Source organism: Rattus rattus, chromosome 1, assembly GCF_011064425.1.
Source record: "Rattus rattus isolate New Zealand chromosome 1, Rrattus_CSIRO_v1, whole genome shotgun sequence".
Lineage (NCBI taxonomy): Eukaryota > Metazoa > Chordata > Mammalia > Rodentia > Muridae > Rattus > Rattus rattus.
The window spans coordinates 13,638,175-13,661,136 of record NC_046154.1 but is presented as its reverse complement, the minus strand read 5'-3'; the positions used below and the strand labels follow the sequence as shown (position 1 = coordinate 13,661,136).

Genomic DNA, 22,962 nt, shown 5'->3' with positions numbered 1-22,962 from the left:
AGTAATCACCAAGATTTTTTTCAAAGGTAACATAGGATCAAACAAACAAAAAAGTTAACCTGAGGTATGAACCTTTCCCTTGTAGAAAAAGTCTGCCACTTTTTTAATAGCCTGTGGGTTGTAGATGATGTTCAAGGGCCTCGTGCTGACATGCAGCCGCCTCTCAAAGTGGCTGTGCACTGGGTTTCTCTCATAGAGCATCTCAAAGACTGGATTGTCTGGATCAGCAGCTAAAGGAAAGAACAGAAGATGTAGAACACAACAAAAGCAGCACCACACCCACAGAGGCCTGGAAAGCATTCTGGGAAAAAGACATTTTCAAAATTCTTTTCTAATCTGTTCACAATTATGCAGATTTTTAAAAGAAAGTCTAATGTGACCTGACTCTAATTTTTAACAGGAATCTTGACAGCTAGACTACTGTATTTGTTCCCATAATGCAGTGCAAGGCCCAGAGGCCTTGCAAAAACACTCTAGTGACACCAGGGGGAAAGAGTCCTACCCAGAGAGTTCATGCTGCTTTCTGGAGCAACATGGATCCACCTGGCAAGTCACTATGCACAGAACAGAAATCAAAGTCTACCAATCAATAATAATGTTTTTTTTTTTCTTTTCTTTTTTTTTTCGGAGCTGGGGACCGAACTCAGGGCCTTGCGCTTGCTAGGCAAGTGCTCTACCACTGAGCTAAATCCCCAACCCCTAATAATGTGTTTTTTAAGGATTAATTTTAAGAACGTATGAAAAATTACCAGAGTATTGATCACTTCTGTCTTCCGATGCAGTTTGAAGACCAAAAGACTGTGAGACTCTGCCAACTTCTTTCTGCTATTGAACATATACACAAACCCACTTCAGCAGGTAAGAGGGACAGCGCGCTGCCCCCTTTACCTGGCACACTCTGCTCCTTCTCTGCACACAGGACTCAAAGCCCCTTCACTCTGGGTTACCACATCCACGCATTCACTACTGTGCCATTTCCCAGAGCAGACAACAATAACTGAATATTTATAACTTCTCACATTTTAATTCCACCCTCCTATACTTTCTAAGAACATTCAAAAAGAAGTATGGACAGAATGGACAGGTCGATACTCATTTAGACTATGTGTTTGACTATAGAGCAGAGATCCCCTGGTTGGTAAAGGATATTACATATAAATCTGAACTGATATAAAGGACTGAAGGTAGTTCTCCTGACTCCTAGGACAACAGCAAGTTATGAGCAGGGCTGTGAGCCATGGAAGAGACTCAACTGTTAACCCTGAAGTGCAGAAAGCAGTGAGTGGTGTTCCTGACATTATCCCCAGGTAGACAGACACATCCACAGTGGCCACAGCATGGCGAGGAAATGCAGAGCCACACAGCTTACTAATATTTCCTCTCTAACAGAGGACCTAGTCCCAGTCTGACTCCAATCATCACATGTCAAAATAAGTCCAATTAACAGGACTTCTGACTTCCTAAAATAGACGTAATTCACTGACACACACGTGTGCTAGCCATGCCAATGCAGTGCACATTGACACACATGTGTGCTAATCATACCACTGCAGCACACACTGACGTGTGCTAGGCATGTCACTGCCGTACATACCGGATTGGGGAAGACCAGAAGAGGAAACATGGTTCCTTCTGTAGCCAGGTCTCTGAGGAACAGTCCACCCAACCGAACTAAAAGCAAGGAGGAGTTTCTTCGGGGAAGAGACTCTGCTAGAAGTTTTACATCTGTAAGAGATAAACGTAAGAGACAGTGTTACGTTCTAAGGCCTAATGTGCTTTACACCTACAAACAATGCACTTATTTTACAACAAACTATGTGACTCTAGGAAGTGCTTTTCATGAAATTTGAATATACATATGCGCGCGCGCGCACACACGCACACACACACACACACACACACACACACACACACACACACACACACACACCATTCTGTCTACATAAGCATACAAAGACTTTAGGAGGTTTCTCAGTAGAGTGAACTGTTTTGGTTTTTGTTTTGAGACAGGCTCTTACTATGTAGTCCTGACAGGCCTAGTACTCTATGCAGAACCTAAAACTCAGAGAGATCCACCCACGTGCCTCTGCCTCTTGAGTGCTGGATTTAAAGGTGCACACCACCATGTCTCACCTCACAATGAATTTTAAGTAGAGCCTTCACAAGTATGTTCAAGCAATCTGCTATCTCATTTAAGTTTATAACAGTTCAGCTCTCAGGATTATGAAGTCAGAGCAGTAAGCCTCTGTCTATCTGTCTGTCTAAAACATTTTTAGACTACCAAAGCATCTCAGATAAGCTGCTATAAAACATGAGATGTCCAAGCCAACATCTGTTCATTTACTCATATCTCTTTAATTCAGTCACAGAAAAAAAAAATGATCAATACCATTCTGGATGATCCTGTTTCCCTGCTCTCTGAAATACACTTGCAAACCCAAATGATACTCATAGCACCTCTATGGTCATTCAGACAACGAGTAGCTGAAGGACTAAGTCATCCAATGTGCATGCCCCAGGTGACTTCAACTAGACAGTGCACTGCCTCCGAACGTGACTTCTATTCTATAAAATGTGTCCTATTCCTTGTTTATTTAGGACCTTCTTTTGTTTTTATGTGATATGCCTACGATTTTCCTGTGTAAAATAACCCAGTAGGGCCAGGGTTAAGCTCAGTGGCAATGCACTTACCTGGTACGTGCAAGTCCCTGAGTTCAATCCCTAGCACCATAAAATGAATTAATAAATTTAACTAATAGTAAATTATTAGTTAATTTAGAATGAATCAAATGCTCAAGTAGAGTCCAGTGTGTATACTGGAAGAGGCTGATACATGCTTTACATAAGAAATGTTTTGGTTGGGGATTTAGCTCAGTGGTAGAGCGCTTGCCTAGCAAGCGCAAGGCCCTGGGCTTGGTCCCAGCTCCAAAAAAAAAAAAAAAAGAAAAAAAAAAAAAATGCTTTAGGTCAACTACAGGAAGTACTACAGACCATGAGCTCAGTGTCAATGAGCCAGTGCAGATGCACATTAAACAAGATGTGCAGACACACTCACACTGGGGAAGGCAGGTTCACATAATGATCGGCTGGTAAGTGTGATGATTATGACCTCATAGACACCTAGCCTGCACTTTCCCTATAGCTTGAAGCATTCTGAGACTCTTTTGGGTTTGGAGGTTTGTGTGTGTGTGTGTGTGTGTGTGTGTGTGTGTGTGTGTGTGTGTGTGTGTGTGTGTGTTACACATAGGTACCCTCAGAAATTAGAGGTGCTGGGTCCTTTCCTGGTTATTTTGTTTTGTTTTGTTTTTTGTCAATTTGATACAAATTGATACTGAAAAGAGGGCCACAATAGAGAAAATGCTTCCATAAGACTGGCTGTAGGCAAGCTTGTCAGGCATTTTCTTATCAGTGATGGTTATGGGAGGTCCCCCATACACGGTGAATCGTGACACCCCTAGGCAGGTGGCCCTGAGAAGTGTGTGTGGGGGGGCGGGTTTACACACCTTTACATCCAGACTCTAAGCAACACAGATGACAAGAACAGACAGTGCTTTGGCACTGAGAGGGCAGAGCTGGCTCTGAGCAGTACCTGAGAACTCGAGCTGCATGAACGCGCTCTCGTTGGCATGAGCAGCGCCCCGCTCCTGGTGCAGGAGAGTCACAGTGCCCCGCTGTAGCTGCACATTCAGCTTGGCAAAGACGTGATCTCGCCTTGTGTAGGTATTCATACATGAAGCGTCTGCAGTGGGGTCAAAGAACTCCTCGGTGCCTACGTGTATGGGGAAATGGGCTTAAGAGAACATCAGAGAGCAAGGCCAGATCCCCTGGCTGGGATGATGCTGTTGAACCAGCTTTCCCTTCTTTAGACAAAAACCGAAAGTCAGAGAGGACTAAATAACCATGGCCACAACCTACCTGTGACCAGCAGGCAGTGTGACACTTGAGGCTGATGTGACCAATGCAATTTAACTCAGCTAGTGCCCTGTTCCGTAGGCTCGCACTAGTATCGTAGGACTACATAGGGCCTGTGCACGGCCACCAAGCCTCAGAGTTTATGATCAGGCCCAGGTTTAGTTCTCTAACAATAGCTGCCATTTGGACCTGTCTAACTAATGTACAAAGAATGACAATGTCCATGAAGTCTCTTCCAGATGTGCCTTCCCTCTACCTCTATGAGACAAACTGCTGTCCAAACGTAACCGTTAAGTCTGGAAATGACCTGTCAAGCTTTTGCACAAAGAATGGGATAACGTTTAGGACCTAACCCTCCACTCTGGCTGAAAGCCTGGCTGCAAATGGGACCCTAACCTACCCAAGATATCTTCAGGCGTCCAGTGCTCATGTGACTCTGCTGTCAGTCCTTCTGCCACTTTCCCTTCAGGGCTCTGCTGTCCATACCAGCCACCCCACCCTGGAAACCAGGACTGCAAGTACTGCAGCATCCCACTGCCTCCGCTGCCATCTGGGTCACCAGGTGAGGCTCCCGGAGAATCAAACTGAGGCTCTCGAAGACTCTGTGTAATCACAAAGAGGCGGGCATGAAGAGCCATGACAGATGCTGTGATGTGCATGGGTTGCCATGTGTCCTGACAGGAGCACAAGCATGTCAACACCGAAGGGCTCAGGGTGTGCTGGGAACAAATGACCCTTCCCACGCAGATTTCTCACCTCTGCTAGCTCCTCTTGCTTGTAAAATCTATCATGAACAAGTTCACGCAGAATCTTCAATTCTTCAAAGCTCTGTTCCTCCTCAATTCGACACATCTCCTCCTGTTTGGGACAAAATAAAACTCAGACACTGCAGCACTGGACAAAGTGAGCAGCCTCATCAATAAACTGGCCACGACCCCTCCCTGAAGGCTGAGAAATGGGACATTAACAAGTGTCATGCAAGCTGCCTCTGGTCTCAATGGGGTTTCCTACAACCCAGCATTTGTTACTTGTTCTCAAAAACTCCACTAGAACCAGTTGGAGCAGACAGAGCAATGAGAACATAATTTGCTTCAGGGGGTGGCTGCTGAGGCATCCTACTCTGCACAGCACTGACTCAAATCACAAGCAGCCTTACACATTAGCTCATGAGATCAAAGGAAGCAGAGTTCCCACCTTCCAAGAGGAAGCTGAGGTCCAAGCTCACATAGTATGCTTGTTGGCCCAGCTCTTTCGTATTCACAATTAACAAAGGTGTGATCATTTCAACATGTTTCTTACTAGTTACTAAAGAGTAGTAGCAAAAACTATTATTATCATTTTTAGAAAGTAAAGTTACCCATCCTAAACAATGTCATATTTCCTAACAGTAGAAGGACACACTGTAAGTGTGGCCCACACCTCACAGAGCTGCTGTCACTCGGTCACCTCAACAGTGATGATTCAGATCCTTTCTCAAGGTATCCTGCCTCTGCCTTCAAGAAAGCTATTCAGAACAAAATGTCTGATGTAGCCCATCCTTTTCACAAGGTACCCATTGTCAGTAGTCATGTCAGACACCACTGAACACAGCAATAGGCAAGTGAGGACCATGACTTCAGCTTGCAGCAGGAAGGGTGAGAATTCAGGGGTTCAGCTTGACTGCTGGGGATCATCCAGTAGAGAACTGTTCCTTTTTTCTTATAAAGTTCAACAAAAGCAACCATCCATCAAAAATAACCTGAGCCATAATGTAGAGAATGGTCACAGAAGCAAAACAGTGAAGGAGCAAAGCAGCCAATTGCCTTCCCTTTCACTGGGAAAGAAAAGACAGAAGCAGGAAGGGGTGAGGTGGAGACCGGCACCTGGCAGGGCTGGTTCTAGGGTATCTAGCCTGCAGGGGACTCAGATAAGAATCGCCTTCTCACCTGGGGTACCTGCTTTGGCTTTACCTCTATCACCAAGAAGTCCAAGGTCAATCAAGTCAACTAGGATTACAGAAAATGCAGGCCAAAATCCACAAAAATTAGTCAAAGACTAAGACTAGGTTCAGGACTGGAAGAAACACTGATGAGTCCATGAAATTCTCCCTGGTACATACATAAAACTGCACCAGGAGTGGCCTGGCAAGATCATGGGCATCCCCTCAGGGAGCAGGATGAAGCATACTTCTGGCCAAGATGAGGCTCACTACCTTCCAAGAAGTCCCAACTCTACTGAGCCTGACACTGCCTACGTCTTCAGAGACTCAGCTGCTTTTTTCAACCTGTGAGAGAACATTCTTAGCTAAGTGTAGTGGCTCATGCCTGTAATGTCAGGACTGTGGAAGTAGAAGCAGGAGGATAAGGCCTTCAAAACTAGCCTCAACTGCACATAATCTTGAGGACAGCCTGGGCTACATGAAATGCTGTCTCAAAACCAACCAAGAAAAAAACACACCAAGAAAAAAACACTAAGCAAGTAGTCCACTCACCTTGTCATCTGCAGACAGCACGCCTCCTTTTAACTTGTTGAAATATCTGTCAGTGTAAAACACAGCATCTCGGGCACGATGCAACAGGAAATCCCAGGTACAGCACTTCCTCTGCTCTCTGATCTCATACAAATTAGCATTCAGGGCAAAATACCACCATTCTCGACAGCTGCAACAATGGAGGACAGTATGTTACTCCTTCCGGAAAAACCAGGGCAATATTCTTCATCCAGGACAACCCAGAACACTGCTCGCCCTTGACTAAGTAAATTTCTCCTATTACCCCGTTGTCTCTGTCTTGGGTCCATTTTAACATTAAGCTAAACTCAATATGCAGAAGAGTGAACCTGCTGCCAAAGAACACTGAAGTACACAGTGTGTGTCAATAACAGCACAGCATGTAACCAACAGTCCTCACCAGAGCAGTCCTCTCCAGGGAGGAAATCTCTGCTGGCAGTAAGGCAAGCGCCATCTTGACACAATCACCACACATTTGACCATTACAGATGTCAACTGAAGACATACATGGAAATACGTGAGGTCTTCTAAAAGCTTTAACAAGTCAGACTGGTCACACTTAATCACTATAAATGAAGAGAGGCTTTACAGGGCAGAAGAAATGGCAGCAGTAAAGCACATGCTGAGGCTGGGCATAGTGGCACAATCTTTGATCCCACCACTCAAGAAGCAAAGGCAGGCAGATCCAGGAGTTTGATGATAACCTGCTCTACATAGAGAGTTCCAGGACATCAAGGGTTACATAAAAAGACTCTGACACAAATAAATCATACTGTTCTTAGAGAGGACCAGAGTTCAGTTCCCAGGAACCACAGAGGCTTACAATGGCCTTTAATCCCAGCTTCAATCTATACCCTCTCCCCGCCTCTATGGGCTCCTGCTTTCATGTGTATACACACATAAGCTTAAACATAATCTAAATTCAAATATATTTTTAAGGAAGAGAATCGATGTTTGCTCTGGAAGCCAGAGAACGCAGCTTACATAATGCAGCCAAACAGACTAAGGACAGACTAAGGGGGTTGAAGGGTGCTGCACACAAGAAAGTGCAGCACGCAACAGCGCTCTGCCTGCTGAGTGAAAGCCAGGTCTTCTGAGTTTCCCTGCCCTCATTCCCAGGGTGGCTCTTACCGCAGCAGAGATACAACAAGAAAATCAATAATAACAACAGGCCTTCGTGCCCTTTTTGTCCCAAATATTTTTTCTATTTCTATTTCCTTATGGGTAATACAGTCACACATGTTAAAACCTCGCTAACTGCATCAAAGTTAAACCAAACTGCCCTTTCTTCTACAGCCACGTGTACAGAAGGGGCAGGGGGAGCATGCACTCTTTATGGGTGACGCGGAGAGGCGCCCTTACTTCTTGGACACGGCCACTTTGGGTTTCCACTTCCGGAATTTCACCTGCCTCTCCTTTCGTTCCAGCTCCTTGAGGAATGCCATGATCTGCCGGTACTGCAGCTTTGTTAGAGTAAGAGATACTGGATTAGGACAGAATTGGGGATTGTGGCTCAGTCAAGACCGCAAGAACAAGTCATCACTTAATCTGCTGAGATGGACTCCAGTGACCGAAGCATCAGCAGGAGGCACTTTGATGGCCTCAGTTCTCCCATGTTCCTTGCTCAGCACCCAAAAAGTACCCAACCAAAATCCACATAAAGTGGGCCTGAGCTCAGTTTCCCCATATGATGCCACGTGGGTTTACACCTAACAGCCTGGGGTCTAACAATGCTGAGGACACTGCCCTGGGGCAGGTTTTCCTTTGCTCCAGCTCCCAGCAGGGGACCGGAGCCTCTGGAAAGAACATGGTACCTGAGACAGCTTCAAGGGAATGGTCTCCAGTTGAATATCACATTCAATCCTCGGGCTGTGCCGGGACCTCAGAGGCTCCTTGGAGCAGTTCCTTTTCAAGAGGGCAGATGCGCATACAGGCTCCAAGATGTAGTGGTGACTGCGACTCTCCATGCTCCTGGCCATGGCCTCCTGTGTCACAGAACACTGGCTATACACAGACCAACTTCCTGTCTGTCACCTTCTACAGTACTGGGAATTCAGCCATGGACTCGGTCATAGCATCAATGTTACCTAATCCACTTTATACCACCTGGAACTGGGGAAATGAACCATTTTTCTCCATTTCACTAAAGTACCTACAGTTTCTTTACAAAAAGACTAAGTTAGGCTTTTTCTCAGTCCTTCCCAAGCAGTGACACTGTCTATCCATATAAGTGTCTTAAAGGAATACCACCATGGTAATGTTTAAGGAGAAACCCAAGCAGGATGACCCCTCCATAAAAAACTGACCTGATGCCCTGCTCTGTTCACTCAAAACCTTCATGTTCAGTTCCAACTGACCAACAAAATGTTGGCCACTGTGTGTCACAGGCACACAGCAGTAAGCAAGGAATTAGACACACGGACACATCTTAAAAACAGAACTTCAGCTGCGCATGGCAATGCATGTATGCTAATGAGTAGAAGCACTTGGAAGATAGAGGTAAGCAGATCTCTGTGAGTTCTAGGACAGCCTGTTCTACATAGCTGAATTCTAGGATAGCCAGGGCTACGTAGAGAGACCCTGCCTCAAAATTAATTTAATTAATATATTTATTAATTGAACATTAAATTAGTTGGTATTTAATAATTAAACTTTCTATTAATAATTAAGTCCATTGGTATTTATAATTTTATTAATATTAACTGAATGTGTTAAATTAGTAATTACTAAATACTAATAATTAATTAAATTAAAAAAATAACTTTACATGAAAAAGAGACACATGAACAAAAGTCACCAAGTAACCTGATCCAAGTTAAACACACAAGCTAGTGTGCATCTGAAGTTGAAACCTTCAGACACGAGAAGCTCCTCAGGCAGACTCAAGAGAGAAGATGCTTGTCGACACGGACACAGGGGACAACCGCCTGCAAACCAGGGTCGCTGCACCATGAGCCTCAAAGCCATCTTACACGGAAGCCCCAAAGCAGAACATACCTGCAGCTCCGCTTGAGGCAAATCCCCCAATAAAGTGCAATTGACATCCCAGTAGATACTGAACTCAGCCACATCTAATCGTTTTTTTCGCATTAGTTTCTGTACCTGAGAGAAGAAAGGGGAAGAAACAGGATGATGGCCTTTAATTTCAGATATAACTGTTGTTTACACATCAGGCATTCTGCAAGGGGCAAGAGATGCAATCCTGAAGGAAAACAGTCTACTCTTGTACAGCTTAAACTAAGGGGCAAGGCAGGTTGATCTCTATGAGTTCAAGGCCAGCCTTGGTAGTGAGTTCCAAGAAAGCCAGAGGTACATAAGGCCCCACCTGAATGAGTAAGTATGTATTAAATAAATAAATAAATACAATCAATTGGCAATATCAGCATGCACAAATATTTTTAGTTATACAGAAGCAGCAATGGATATCTAAGATGCTATGAGCAAACAAACAGAAAATAGCATTGGGCAGATGAGTATCAAAACACCTGTAAATCAGCACAAAAGGCCTGATGTCTTCAGGGTACAGTGATTGTATTTCTGAACTAGAACTCTTGAATGGCAGAGAAACAGTATGGGTACATGTGCATGAACACGTATCTGAAGTGGAAGTCACGTAAGTATAGAGAAACTATCTTGGAATATTATAAGGGTTATCAGTTCGGACAGTGTCCTCTTCCAAGAAGTCCCCATCAACCACAAGGATGAGTATGTCCTTATTTGTAAACACCGTCTGCGCAGACAGAATCAGGTTAATGCGAAGCCATGCTGGATGAGTGTAGGCAAAGTGAATGAATGGGGTCTTTGTAAAAAGAAAAGGACCCAGGAGAGAAGGACTTGCGAATCTAGACACAGAGACCAGCACGCGGCATCTGTAGGACAAGGAACCATTAAGTGGAGGGTAGTGAGGACGCACTGATCCTCAGAGTTTCAGAAGCCTCTGGCTTCTTAGTTTCACATTTCTCCAGAAGCAGAGGATACAGTGCTACAGCTTTCTTGTTTTTACCTTCAGTTTTCCTTTGCTTTGCTTTGCTTTGTTCTGTTCTGAGGCAGGGCATCACTAGGCAGCCCTTGGCTGGCCTAGAACTCACCATATAGACCAGACTAGAGATCTGACTGCCTCTGCCTCCTGGGTACTGGGATTAAAGGCATGTACCACCACATCCTGCTTATATTTTATATGAATGGAGATTTTTGCCTGAATGAGTGTCTGTACACTGTATGTAGTCAGTGCCTGCAGAGACCTGAAGTGGGTCCCAGATGCACAAGCACACAAAGGCTCAAAAGCCTTTAAACAATTGTCCTAGGAAACAAAAATTAAAGGATTCTAAGCCTGGCATGTGGTGGGCACACATGTAATTCCCAGAACTTGGAAAGTAAAGAAGACAAGAGGACCAGAAATCTAAAGAGATATCTGGCTATGTAGTAAATTACAAATCAAGGTTGGCCTATGCTCTATGAGGCCATCTCAAACTTTGAAATAAGCTGCCAAGTTTTACTGTATTTGCTGACAATGTCAACCTCCATGGCCCTGCCCAAGAGATCATTTACTCTTGCAGAGCTGTGGTGGTGTACACCTTTAACCCTGGGCTCCAGAGGCAGAGACAGATAGATCTCTGTGAGTTCAAGGCCAGCCTGGTCTACAGAGCTAGTTCTAGGGCACCCAGGGCTACCCAGAAAAACCCTGTCTTAAACAACAACAACGTCATTTATTCTATTTTATGGAGTGGGGTGTTATCTGACTGTAGAACAGGAAATACAATTAAGATGGTGGCCATCCTGGAAGACGATAATAAAACCCTGTCTCAAAAAAACCCAACCAAGTGTATATGGAGAATCAGCATTTTATCAGGCAAGTATAAAGCACCACAGACGTGACACATAATGGCTTTACGAAAAGAGACAGCGTGGAACCTGTCACAGACATTCCCAGGCACAGAGTGAAACTGAGAACAGAAGGAGATTCCTCCCACCTCAGCTTCTTTATGTATAAAACCAAAGCGATGGAATAGACCAATGAAAGCAACTGTTTCCTCTTCCCAGTAAGTTAACTTTAGTTACCTACACATAAGACACACACAGCAAGGCGAAGTAGCAGCACATGCTCACATGCACTCGAGGACAGCGGGCGGAGCCCAGGCCGCCCAGCATGGAGTTCTACTCTCGTCTGGGGTCAGATTCATACTCACAGGCTCGTTTGCAGCATTCTGCATGGAAACATTCTTAATGCAGATGCCAAACGCAAAAGGATGAGAGGGATTGGTCAGACCATCTTCAAAACGCAGATGGACATCTTGAATTTTTAACTGCAAAGGGGAAAGAAAGGGAAAATATATTTAGATAATTCTTGCCGGTAAAATCCTATACGTGGGGGCCAAGGACAGAGGGCATCTACACACAGATATCAGTGTGCTGAAAATTCCAAGGTAACATGATCACAAACCACTCAAGAATAACAGATCATTATGATGAATATTACGTCAGGAAGGCTGTAATCAAGCCTTTCCAGAAGACAATGTAAACATTTAACCACAACAATACCAGGGACCAGAGAGATGGTCACAGCCACATAAGCCTAGCAGTATTAGTTCAATGCCCAGAACCCTCATAAATATGAAAGGAAAACAGACACCACAGTGTCCTCTGACCTGTGCACATACCCCCACCACGCTCACACATATAATAATAACTATAAATTGATTTTTTTAAAGAGGAGAGAGAAAACAAATGAATAACACCACTGAATCAACATAACTGCTCCTGCTTTTCTTCTCTTTCTAGGAATCTGAGCCCAGGAACACCTGTAAGACTCATAAGGTCTGGGTGAATCTCCATATGTGTTTAATTCTTACTCCTGTGAGTGAGAGAAGATACTCTGCTTTGGTGGGTAAAAGATAATAATGGAGCCTGTACATAGCTCAAAAGTTGAGTGCGTGTTTACCATATGCAAGGACCTGGATTTAGCCCTCGGCACTACAAAACGGAGGAAAAAGATAAACGTATGTGGCCAAGAAAAGTGTTTGTTTAGCTTCATTAGCCATTACAAAAATACAAACAAGGCCAGGGAGATGACTCGGTGAGAAGAATTCTTGTTTTGCAAGCATGAGGATCTGAGTTCAAGTCTACAGCACCCACACAGAAAGTCAGGCATGGATGGCGGCTACACTTGCCTGTAATGCCAGCACTGACATGACAGAGACAGACAGATCCCAGAACCTTGGTGATCAGATCAGCCAGTAAAAACGGTAAGCTGTAACCCAAGCAGAGACTCTGTCTCAAGGCAATAAGGTAGAAAGCAACAGAGGAAGACACCTGATACACTGCTTTGGCCTTCATATTCTGCAAACTTGTGTGCATGCACAAACATAAACCACACACACCACAGAAAAGGGGAAAAGAAAGTCAAACAATAAGTTATCACCATACTAATATTACCATCACGGTATTGAGGCCAACGTGAGGAAACCAGTGCTTAATATTGATGGCAAAATCATAATATGGGCCAGTGAGGTGGCCCCATGGGTAAAGGCACTGGCCACCAAGACTGATGATCTGAGATCAATCCCTAGGACCCATGTATAAGAAAACCAAATTGTGCAAGCTGTCCTCTGACTTCCAAATGTACATACACACACACACACACACACACACACACACACACACACACACACACACACACACACACACACGAAAACTTTGTTTAAAAATGATGGTTAGGGTGCTCAGTCCTAAATGGCACAAGTACAACGTTACCCCCTCCAAGGCTCAGGACCATCGAGGAAGAAGAGACAGAAAAGATATAAGACCCGGAGGACGAGGAGTGGAGGAGTACACAGTAGGCGGCGTGTCTTTTTGCCACACTCATGCAGTTAGCTTCTCTGAGAGTGCTCACAACCAGCAACGCCCCCAAGCAGAGGCCCCACCATTCCTGTGATTACACTACAGATAAGTTGCCCTCTGGAGAAAGACATTTCTGGGGTCAGCAAAAAGCTAGGCAGGCAAGTGTGCTAGCCGCCAAGCCTGAGGACCTGAGTTTGATCCCCAGGACCCACAGAATAAAAGAGAACCAAATGTCACAAGGAATCTTCTTACTTCCACATGTACCCCTACCTCCCCCTCCCTCATAAATAAATAAATGCAAAAAACAATGTTTTATAAGAAAAAATATTCCTGTTGTAGAAAATATATACACACCTGCACATAAAGCATTGTGCACATATGCCCTGATCCCACTCCTAATGGTCAAACACGTACACACTGCACTGCAGCCTATTAAACGCAGTACGACACATCAGTGCAAGGTCACAGCTCACACACTAAGCAGTGGGGACCCCACCTCTCTCATTTTGCAGATGAAAACGCAATGACCAGAGAGGTTAGATGACTTGCCCAGAAACCAGTCATCCAGACCTAAATAACTTGGCTTCTGAAGTAAGAAATCCTTTAGCAAGTGGGATTCCAACATTCAAAAAGAAAGTGTGGTAAGGGGAGGGGCAGTGAAATGGAAAACGCCTACTCACACCAGCTATAGCAAGAAAGACCTGTGTCGCTCTCACAAGCCAGGACTTGCCTTTCAGTTTTTCCCTTTGGCAACAACATCTAAAAAGGCACACCTGAACAGCCAGCCCCCAGCACTGCACCAGCTAAACCCACAAGAAACAAGCAACTCGGAAGCGAAAACACAGTGAAACCTCAGAAACCCTTCATAGCCCTCATAGAGGTGACAGGACTCACCTCGATATTCTCCACAATCCTCGTGACGACCGAGGCAGTGACTGAATACCAGTATGATTCTCCCTTCTGCTGCCGCCGCTCACTCTGCAAAGGAAAGAGCCCGTGTCAGCAGAGACCAGTGCTTCACTGTTGGGGATGTCACAGGCGCCCCCAAAGCACAGGGCCTTGCCTTCCATCTCTCCTCCAGGGCTTGAAGCAGAGCTTTCTTACGCTCCCTCTCCAGTAACTTCTCCTTCTCATCATTGAAGTCCTGGATTTTCTCAGGGGCACCAATCACATGGAGGCCGGATATGGAGATCACCCAAGGGTCCACATGGGGGCGGTAGAAAGGAATCTGGAGGGTCACTTTCCCAATCAAGCCTGGAAGGAGAAGGGTCCTCTCATTAGACACATGCACATTCCTCAGGTTTCTCAAAGTAGCTCTAGCTCCCTTTAAGGCACACAGATTGCTTTTACCATTATTTATTTTATTAAAAAATAAAAAACTGACAAGTGTGGTGGTGCATGTAGGAAATGATACAGACACAAAGGTAGGAGAATGATAAGTCCAAGGCCAGCAGGAGCACCTTGGAGCGTGACGTTTAGCTCTGGCAGAACTTGTGCCTTGGAAGTGCAAGGCCCTGGTTCCATCACCAGCATCAGAAGAAAAAATTAAAAAGTCAATAATCAACAAAAGAGCAAGCCAGGTGTAGTGGTGCAGGTCTGTAATCCCAGCACTCAGGTGGCTAAGGCAGAGGAATGGCAAGGTAAAGCCAGCCTGGATCACAAACTGAGTTCAAGGCTAGCCATTCAGGTTCCTACATATGTGAAACAAGTGTAGGATCTGTAAGAGCCACCTTAAAATAAAGTAATTAATTAAAAAGAACCAATGTGATGGTTTGTATATGCTCAGCCCAGGGAATGGCATGCACTATTAGAAGGTGTGGCCTGTTGGAGTGGGTGTGTCACTGTGGGTGTGGGCTCTAAGACTCTCATCCTAGCTGCCTGGAAGCCACGATTCTGCTAACAGCCTTCAGATGAAGATGTAGAACTCTCAGCTCCTCCTGCACCACACCTGCCTGGATGCTGCCATGTTCCCACCTTGAAGATAATGGACTGAACCTCTGAACCTATAAACCAGTCCCAATTAAGTGTTGTCCTTGTAAGAGTTGCCTTGGGAGAAAAAAAAAAAAAAAAAGAGTTGCCTTGGTCATGATGTCGTTTCATAGCAGTGAAGCCATAACTAAGACAATCAGCTACAATGAATTAAGCTAGAAAATGCCCACGGAGTTTTTTTCATATCCAATATAGATTATCTACTATGGAAACACGTGGTTCCCACTGGACCAATCTTGAATTCCTAAGAGGTATCAAAGGTACCCACCTGCAGAGCCTGGCCACAGAACTCATCTCTTGTTAATAACTGGCTGGTTGGTAGGTATTTGTTGGGATTATCATGCTTACATATCTAACCTTGACCAGACCCATTGTAAACACAGTGTATGGATAAAGAAACCTAATGCTCACAAGAACTTGGCTCAGCTACCTTGCCTGTAGCATATGCTTACTCCCCAACTTCTGTTTTAGCCAAGCCTTTAAGCTCTAGATAATAAAAGACATCTCACTGAGCATGGTGGCACATGCCTTTAATCCCAGCACTTGGAAGGCAGAGATAGGATCTCTGTGAGTTTGAAGCCAGCCCAGTAACATACTGAGTTTCAGGCCAGCCTGATCTACATAGTGAGCATCAGGCCAGCCAGGGCTACATAGTGAGACTTTGTCTCAAAACTCAAGGTTAACAGTGGAGCATTGAGAACGGTGTTTTCCGTTGTGTGTGGCTCTGGGGAAGGAGCCAAGGCCCTCATATATCCATGCTTGCTCAGCAAGTCTCTACACTGGGCTATTACCCCGGTCTTCCCAGTGGGATTGCTAATGATAATACTAAATGACTGACAGCCTAGTCTAAGAGCAAATTAAGAATATAGGCGCATTCTGAGCTCTGCGATAGAATACTTGCTCTACATGTACAAAGTCCTACGTTCAATTAGCACCATAGGGGCAGAGAAAATTTTTATTATTTTATAAAAAAAATCATGAAAAATTAGCTTTCTCTAGGAAAATATGACTTATAACCAAACCTGGAAGCCCATTTGAATTAATGTAGAGTGTCAGTTATTTGTTTGTTTGGTTTGAGACAAGGTCATACCGTGTTGGGCTTGAATGCCTGACCTTCCTTCTCCCTCCCAAAGGCTTGGTTACAGGCAGGTTCTGCTCTGCCAGGCCACAGAAGCAGTACTGAAGGAGTTTGCAAAAGGATATGAAGCATTCTGACAGCAAAACAGAACTTCACACATCTTACTGACTTTTTGTAAGAAACAAGGACGAGTTTGATAACACAAAAGATGTTGTGGTTTGCCCTGGAGTTATCTGTAATTTGATGCTAATTCTGCTGCCCCAAGGACCGCTAGGCTAGTCACTACTCAGGACTCAGGTGACTTCGTCAGAACCTTCTCCCCATTGAATTTGTAAAGTACAGGTGAGGGCTGGTACAGGATAGAAGGAGGCCTGTCATTGGACAAGAAGGAAGGGTGGGCGGGAGAAAAGTTTGAGGGAAGGGGAGGAGACTGGAACGGAAAGGAGGAAGAGACAGGAGGGATGAGAAAAGCGCAGAAGAGAACGTGGAGGCTGAGGCTGAGATTCCACGCTGCACCTTTACAGGTTGTTATGAGTGTTCCTGAGGGATGGATGTGCACAGGGCTTTGTATGTTTAGGTGGGCAATTATATCTTATCAATTGGGTCAAAGGTTATTGTGTTGTGTGTTCTTTCATGTGTAGATTTAAGCGTAATGGAGTGTGGGGCGGCTGGTCTGGGCCACCTCAGAGTTGTGTGTTTCTGGCAGGGAAACCTGCCTTGGGAACTAGATAGGTAGAGAGATTGCTGCCAGGCTTGGAGAGAGGCCTTCAGCAGTGTGACATGGAATGGAGCAGAGCGGGTGAGAGGCTCTGCTGACTGAGACTTAAGATATCCAGCAGATATCTTGAGGCACTGCGGTGCCCGACCAAGTAGGGGATAAAAGACAGCATTTTATTTTTTATATTTTTACAACAACGAAAAGGCATAAAGAATTAGATTTTCACAAATATTAGAAAACTGTCAATTTTCCCCCAAAGAGTTTCTCTTAATCCTTCAATGTTTGAAGAATCATCTTCTGGAAGTAACCAGTGTCAGCATTCTTGAGGTTTTCAGATTCCAAACTGTCAGTGTCTTTGCTAGTGCAAAGACATGCACATATACACAAATATAAACATAAAAGTTTATAAAAAGTATATAAACATATATTCTTTTGTAGAAGTTTATAAAAATATATAAACATAAAAGTATAAAACCAGTTGTAAAAATACAAGACATATAGATACTATTATGATCTTGTGGTTTTCTGTGTGTACAAGAGGGTTTAAGGATGCGTGTGTGCATGCCTGTGTGTGCTAGGGATAGAATCCCAGGTCCTGTACATGTTAGGCACATGCTCTACCACTGAACTCCATCCCTAACCCAATCCCTGACTTTTCTGAGGCAGGTTTTATTTGTCTGTCTGTTTGTTTGTTTGTCTGTTTGTTTATGACAGGGTCTCACTGCACAGTCCTGGCTGGCCTGCAACCTGTTATATAGACCAAGTTGGCCTCCATCTCACAGATCCGCCTGCGCTTGGGTGAGACTGATACACCTTGATCCCCAATCCTCCTCCCTCCTTTGGTTCCACATACCAGCTTTGACTTCAAAGGGCAATTCCAGTTCTTTCAAGGCATCTTTCTTTAACGGGAGGTTTTCTAACTCAACAGCACCTAAAAACAAAACACCATGAAATAAATGTTCATCCAACAAAGACTGATCTGCTGGCTGTGCACACAACACTGAGGGTTGCAGCCATGGCAATGCCAGCACCAGCTGAGAGTTTTGTCTGTAGCACTGATCTGACTGCCCTCTGTGAAGCACACAGGACAGTGAAGTGTAGAAGCCTGAACAATGTAGGCAAGATCCTTACTATGTCTGTGATGGGCCAGAGAGTAAACATGCTACATGTCGAGCTCTATTTCATGTCAACTGCCATTTTCTAATTCCTTCTTCTTTAAGTTTTTTATTAGACTTGTGGGGGTGGGGGGGAGCAGTATATGTGGTCAGTCAGAGGACAACTTTCAGGAATCAGCTCTCTCCTTCCACCATGCACGTTCCAGGGATAAAACTCAGGTTTTAAGTGTCTTTACCTACTGAACATCTTGCCGGCACTTGCTTTCCTTTCTTGACTCTGGGTCTCAATGTGTTGCCCAGGCTGACCTCAAGCTTCTGGGCGTGTACCATCCCCCTTCTAACCCTCTGAGTAGCAACACTAAAGGTACATGACCAGCTTGTTTATTTTTTCAAAGAAGGTTTAAAACGTAACAAGACAGCTAGGAGTTTAGTTTAGTTGGTAAAATGGTCACTCAACACTCACAAAATCCTGGATTTGATCCCTGTAGTGACAATTTTGGCATTTTGGTTTTTTTAAAAAATAAACACAGAAATTTTAAAAGAATTTGGTCTCATTTTAATCCCAGGTGTGGGATACAGAGCTGCTTCATATCGTCCACAGAAGCTGACCATGATTTGCCTCGTGCTCTAGCAGGGCCATGATTTTGCCAGCAGCAGTTTCTGCGACTGTGTGACCTTTGGAACTCTGGGGACTTTTCTGAGGGTAAATAAATGCTAGGACCTTGAGAGGTGTGATGGGTTGTTTTCACTTGGTGGGTGGTTCATGTTGGTAGTCATTCTTTGCAGTTTGTTAAGTGTTGCTATTCAAGAACAAATAAGATATCCTCATGACAAAGATCAAACTCGACTCAAGGAACACGATGCCCCTAATCAGCAGGAAGTAGTTTAATAATAATGTTACCCCTTTCCCCTCTATCCTTTGTTCTCTCCTAGCTAGTATTAGGGCATCAAAAGGGTGGGAAAAGGGTGGAAAAGTGTGAAAGAAAGAAGGACCCAAAAAGCATTCAAAGTCCAGCTACAGATCCCTGTAGGATGATATCGCTATGCAGGTGAAGGCAGGTACAGCATAGAATGGGGCCTGTCACTGGATGAGAAAAGTTTTAGAGAAGAGGGAGACTGGAGTGAGGAGGAGGGAGCTGAGAGAACATGGCAGTGGATGTTAAGATTTCTCTCTGTGTATATTACAGGTTATTATGAATATTCTTTTTTTTTCTTTTTCTTTTTTTCAGAGCTGAGGACCGAACCCAGGGCCTTGCGCTTGCTAGGCAAGCGCTCTACCACTGAGCTAAATCCCCAACCCCAATTATGAATATTCTTAAAGGATGGTTGTTTACAGGACTTTGTGTTGTCTAGATGGGCAAATTATATCTGATCAATCAGATCAAAGATAATGTGTGACATGTTCTTTCATGTGGTAACTTAATTGAGTTTAAGAGAGTATATGGTGGCCGGATGCAATGGGCCCACCAAGGAATTGGGATGTGTATTCCTGGTATGGTGGGAACCAGCCAAGAGAGCTGTGAATGAGGGTGGGGAGACCTGACAGGATGCCCTGTTAGAATGGCTGGTGGACAGCGGTTCCGCCGCTTTTTTATTTATTACCGCAACAAATCCCCATCAAAGAAAACACTATAGTAGTACACTCCTGTAACCCCACAACCCAGAGATATAGACGAGAGGATCAGAAGTTAAAGGTCATTCTCAGCTACATAATGAGTTCAAAGCCAGCCTGGGTTACAGACTCTGTCTTTTAAAAAGAAAAAAGAGTAGAATTCCAGCACTTGAAGTTAGAGTAAAAAGGATCAGGAATGTAAGATAATTGTATAGGAAATTCTGGGCTAGACTAATTACATGAAACCCTGTCTCAAAAATAAATAAATAAATAAATAGGGGACAGCAAGATGGCTCAACAGATGAAGGCAATCAAGGCCAAGCCTAAAAATCTCAGTTCAATCCCCAGGATCCATATAGAACAAGGAGAAAACAGACTCCCAAAAGTTGTCCTCTGACCACTTATACGCTTATGAATGTGCAGAAACACTTACCCACAATTAATTAATTAATTATAGCCATCTTGAGCTAGCAGGTCAGATTTGGCCTGATGGCTAATTTGCAGACCCTCAGCTTAGGCTAACAGTTCTCACAAGATTGACATCATCTGACTCTCTAAGATACAATGCAGGCCCCTGGACCCTCCCCTAAATCTCCCAAGTCAGAATCCCTGAAGCTAAAACACAAGAATCTTCAGACTGTTGCCAGTCCCAGCCCTCAGCAATGCCCTTCTCCCATCCATAATTGAGCATAGGTCACAAAACGCTTGAGAGCATAGTTTAGTTAATAAAACTGAAAGTGAGTATGATATTGTATGCCTTTATTCCAAAACTTGGCATGCAGAAGCAGATGAATTCCTATGAGGCTAGCCTGGTCTATAGAGTGAGTTCTAGGACAGCCAGGGCTTTGTAGAGCCTGTTTCACAATAGATAAATTAGATTAGATAATAAAACAAACAATAAAGTCAGTCACCCAAAGGCCTATTGATCTTTCTTTGGCCTCTCTGCCCCTTGATGCATAACTGGTCAGAAGGCCAGGGCCAGAATGCATGATGACTCCAACTCGGGTATGCAAAGACAAGGCAGCCAGGTCCAGCTCTGCCCTCATTTGGATCCTAATGTCCCCCAAAGGCCCATGAATTAAAGGATTACCCCCAGTCCATGACACTATTGGTTGGTAGTGGAACCTTTATATGGGTGAGAGGCTATTGGTGAAGCCTAGTTGCATTGGAAGACCCCAGAGTATTGGAGATGCCAGTACCATGGGATGATCACCAAGAACAGCAGTGGCAGTGGAGTGGATCAACCTAAGGTTAGAGTGCAAAGGGCAGAGCTGGAGAAGTGATGCCAGGCCCCCTTTGGAGGAGCCAAGAAGATCATGTGTGCATCCCAGACATTGAAACAAGAAATTGTAACACTAAAGTTGCCTGGGAAACCCCAAGATGTTTGAGATGCCAGAGCCATGGACTATTGGCTGAGGGAAGCTGCTAACAGGGAGTGGAACCAGCACAGGAGAAAGAAATTTGTTTTGGTCAACAAAGATGAAAAAGGAGTTGGAGATCTGAAGAGCACTTTGACATCAGACATGGAGATGCAGAGTTTGGAGTTTGCCCAGCTGGTTTCCTGTCTTGCTTTGGGGATTACAGTGAAGTGATTGGATGGATCTCTGAAGAGACCTTGAAGTTTGGCCTTTTAACATTGTTGAGACTGCTATAGACTATGCAGACTCTGAAAGTTGGACTAAATGTATTTTGCATTTTGCTATGTTTACATGTGGCCTCCATAGCCTCGTATGTTTGAATAAGCTGATGGGGGCCAAGGAGTGGCACTATTAGAAGGTGTGGCCCTGTTAGAGTGGGTGTGTCACTGTGGGTGTGATCTTAAGACCCGCATCCTAGCTGCCTGGAAGCCAGTCTTCCACTAGCAGCCTTCAGATGAAGACGTAGAACTCTCAGCTCCTCCTGCACCATGCCTGCCTGGACGCTGCCATGCTCCTGCCTTGATGACACTGGACTGAACCTCTGAACCTGTGAGCCAGCCCCAATTAAATGTTGTCTTTTATAAGACTTCCCTTGGTCAGGGTGTTTGTTCACAACAGTAAAACCCTAAGACAGAAGTTGGTCTTCTTTACTTTCTTTATTTTACTTTCCCAGAGAAATGACTCTGCAGACTCTAAAGAACAGATCAAACCTAGCAGTTTGGCAGGTTCTAACCAAGCATGAGGTCTTTTTGTTCTGGGGGGGTACGGAGTGGGGAACCCACATGGGGTCCCACATTGCATAAAACTAACCTAAAGCAAAATAAACCTATTTCAACAGTTGGAGAGAAAATTATCATAAAGGAGAATAAATCAGAAAATGTTCTCCTTAGGTGAAAATGAGTTTTAGATAGACAAATACAGTTTAAGTTTTTGTTTTTACAGCACTAGTGATTGAAGGCAGGTTCTTGCACTTGAGAACTAAGGGCTCCAGTGTAGCCTTGCCCCTCCCTTTTCTCATTTGAACTGAGACTGGCTATGTTTTCCCATATGCTAATCAGTCACAAAGGCAAGGTGGTCCCTAAGTATCCCCGGCCACTGCACTGTTCTGAAGTAGAAGGAACTTACACCATAAAACATTAAAGAGGCTGAAGTACAGACAACACAGGAGGAAAAAGGAAAGAGAAGCAACAGAAGCCTGACGCAAGCCAACAGCTAGGGAACAGCAAAAACACAGTAATGGTTCACTACAGAAAACACACTAGTATCCCCCCCAATACACGCAGACACACAGACAGACACATACACACACACTCTCAAATGTGTGCCCACAGTCTGCTCTGCTGGGAAAGGTCCCATCCTGCTAGGAAGGATTGCTCCTAAGACTCATGCATCAAAGCACCAAAGGTGGTAGACACTTTGGAAGCCTGAATGCCACGCACTGATTTCCCGGCTTTTTCATGGATGCCTCACCCCTAAATTCCTTATCTCACACTGGCCAGTGATCTACACATTAATACTGTGGTGAACTCAGGCATTTCCCAGCCATCTCTGTGGACTGCCAGATTCTCTTCGTTCTGCTCCAGGTTATTTACAGGACCAGGCTGAATGGGGTTCAGAAAACAAGAAGTGGCATGTGCAGTCACTGCCCCACAAAGCCTTTACTTTGACTCCAGAACATCCCACTGTATCTATAAGCTCCCAGTCCCTGCTCCAGAGATCCACTCCTCGTAAAGTGTGGTTACTACTGTGCAGTCCACTGAAACCCTTCTCAGCTCACTCAAAAGTTACCCCAGCT

At 44.5% G+C, this 22,962-nt stretch overlaps 1 protein-coding gene across 3 annotated transcripts in view; it reads right to left on the bottom strand.

Moving 5' to 3' along the window:
- Positions 1-22,962, bottom strand: part of Vps13d (vacuolar protein sorting 13 homolog D) — a 223,859-nt gene that overhangs the window by 191,166 nt on the left and 9,731 nt on the right. For all 3 annotated transcript variants that reach the window (XM_032895015.1, XM_032895002.1, XM_032895011.1), the window contains exons 3-16: positions 17,876-17,953; positions 14,301-14,491; positions 14,132-14,215; positions 11,587-11,703; positions 9,398-9,502; positions 8,215-8,385; positions 7,763-7,863; positions 6,383-6,551; positions 4,669-4,770; positions 4,313-4,514; positions 3,590-3,769; positions 1,595-1,725; positions 750-825; positions 60-230 (exon numbers count right to left, since the gene is read on the bottom strand). In XM_032895015.1, coding sequence (XP_032750906.1) covers positions 60-230; positions 750-825; positions 1,595-1,725; positions 3,590-3,769; positions 4,313-4,514; positions 4,669-4,770; positions 6,383-6,551; positions 7,763-7,863; positions 8,215-8,385; positions 9,398-9,502; positions 11,587-11,703; positions 14,132-14,215; positions 14,301-14,491; positions 17,876-17,953 — 1,878 coding nt within the window. The remainder of the gene's footprint in view (positions 1-59; positions 231-749; positions 826-1,594; positions 1,726-3,589; positions 3,770-4,312; positions 4,515-4,668; positions 4,771-6,382; positions 6,552-7,762; positions 7,864-8,214; positions 8,386-9,397; positions 9,503-11,586; positions 11,704-14,131; positions 14,216-14,300; positions 14,492-17,875; positions 17,954-22,962) is intronic.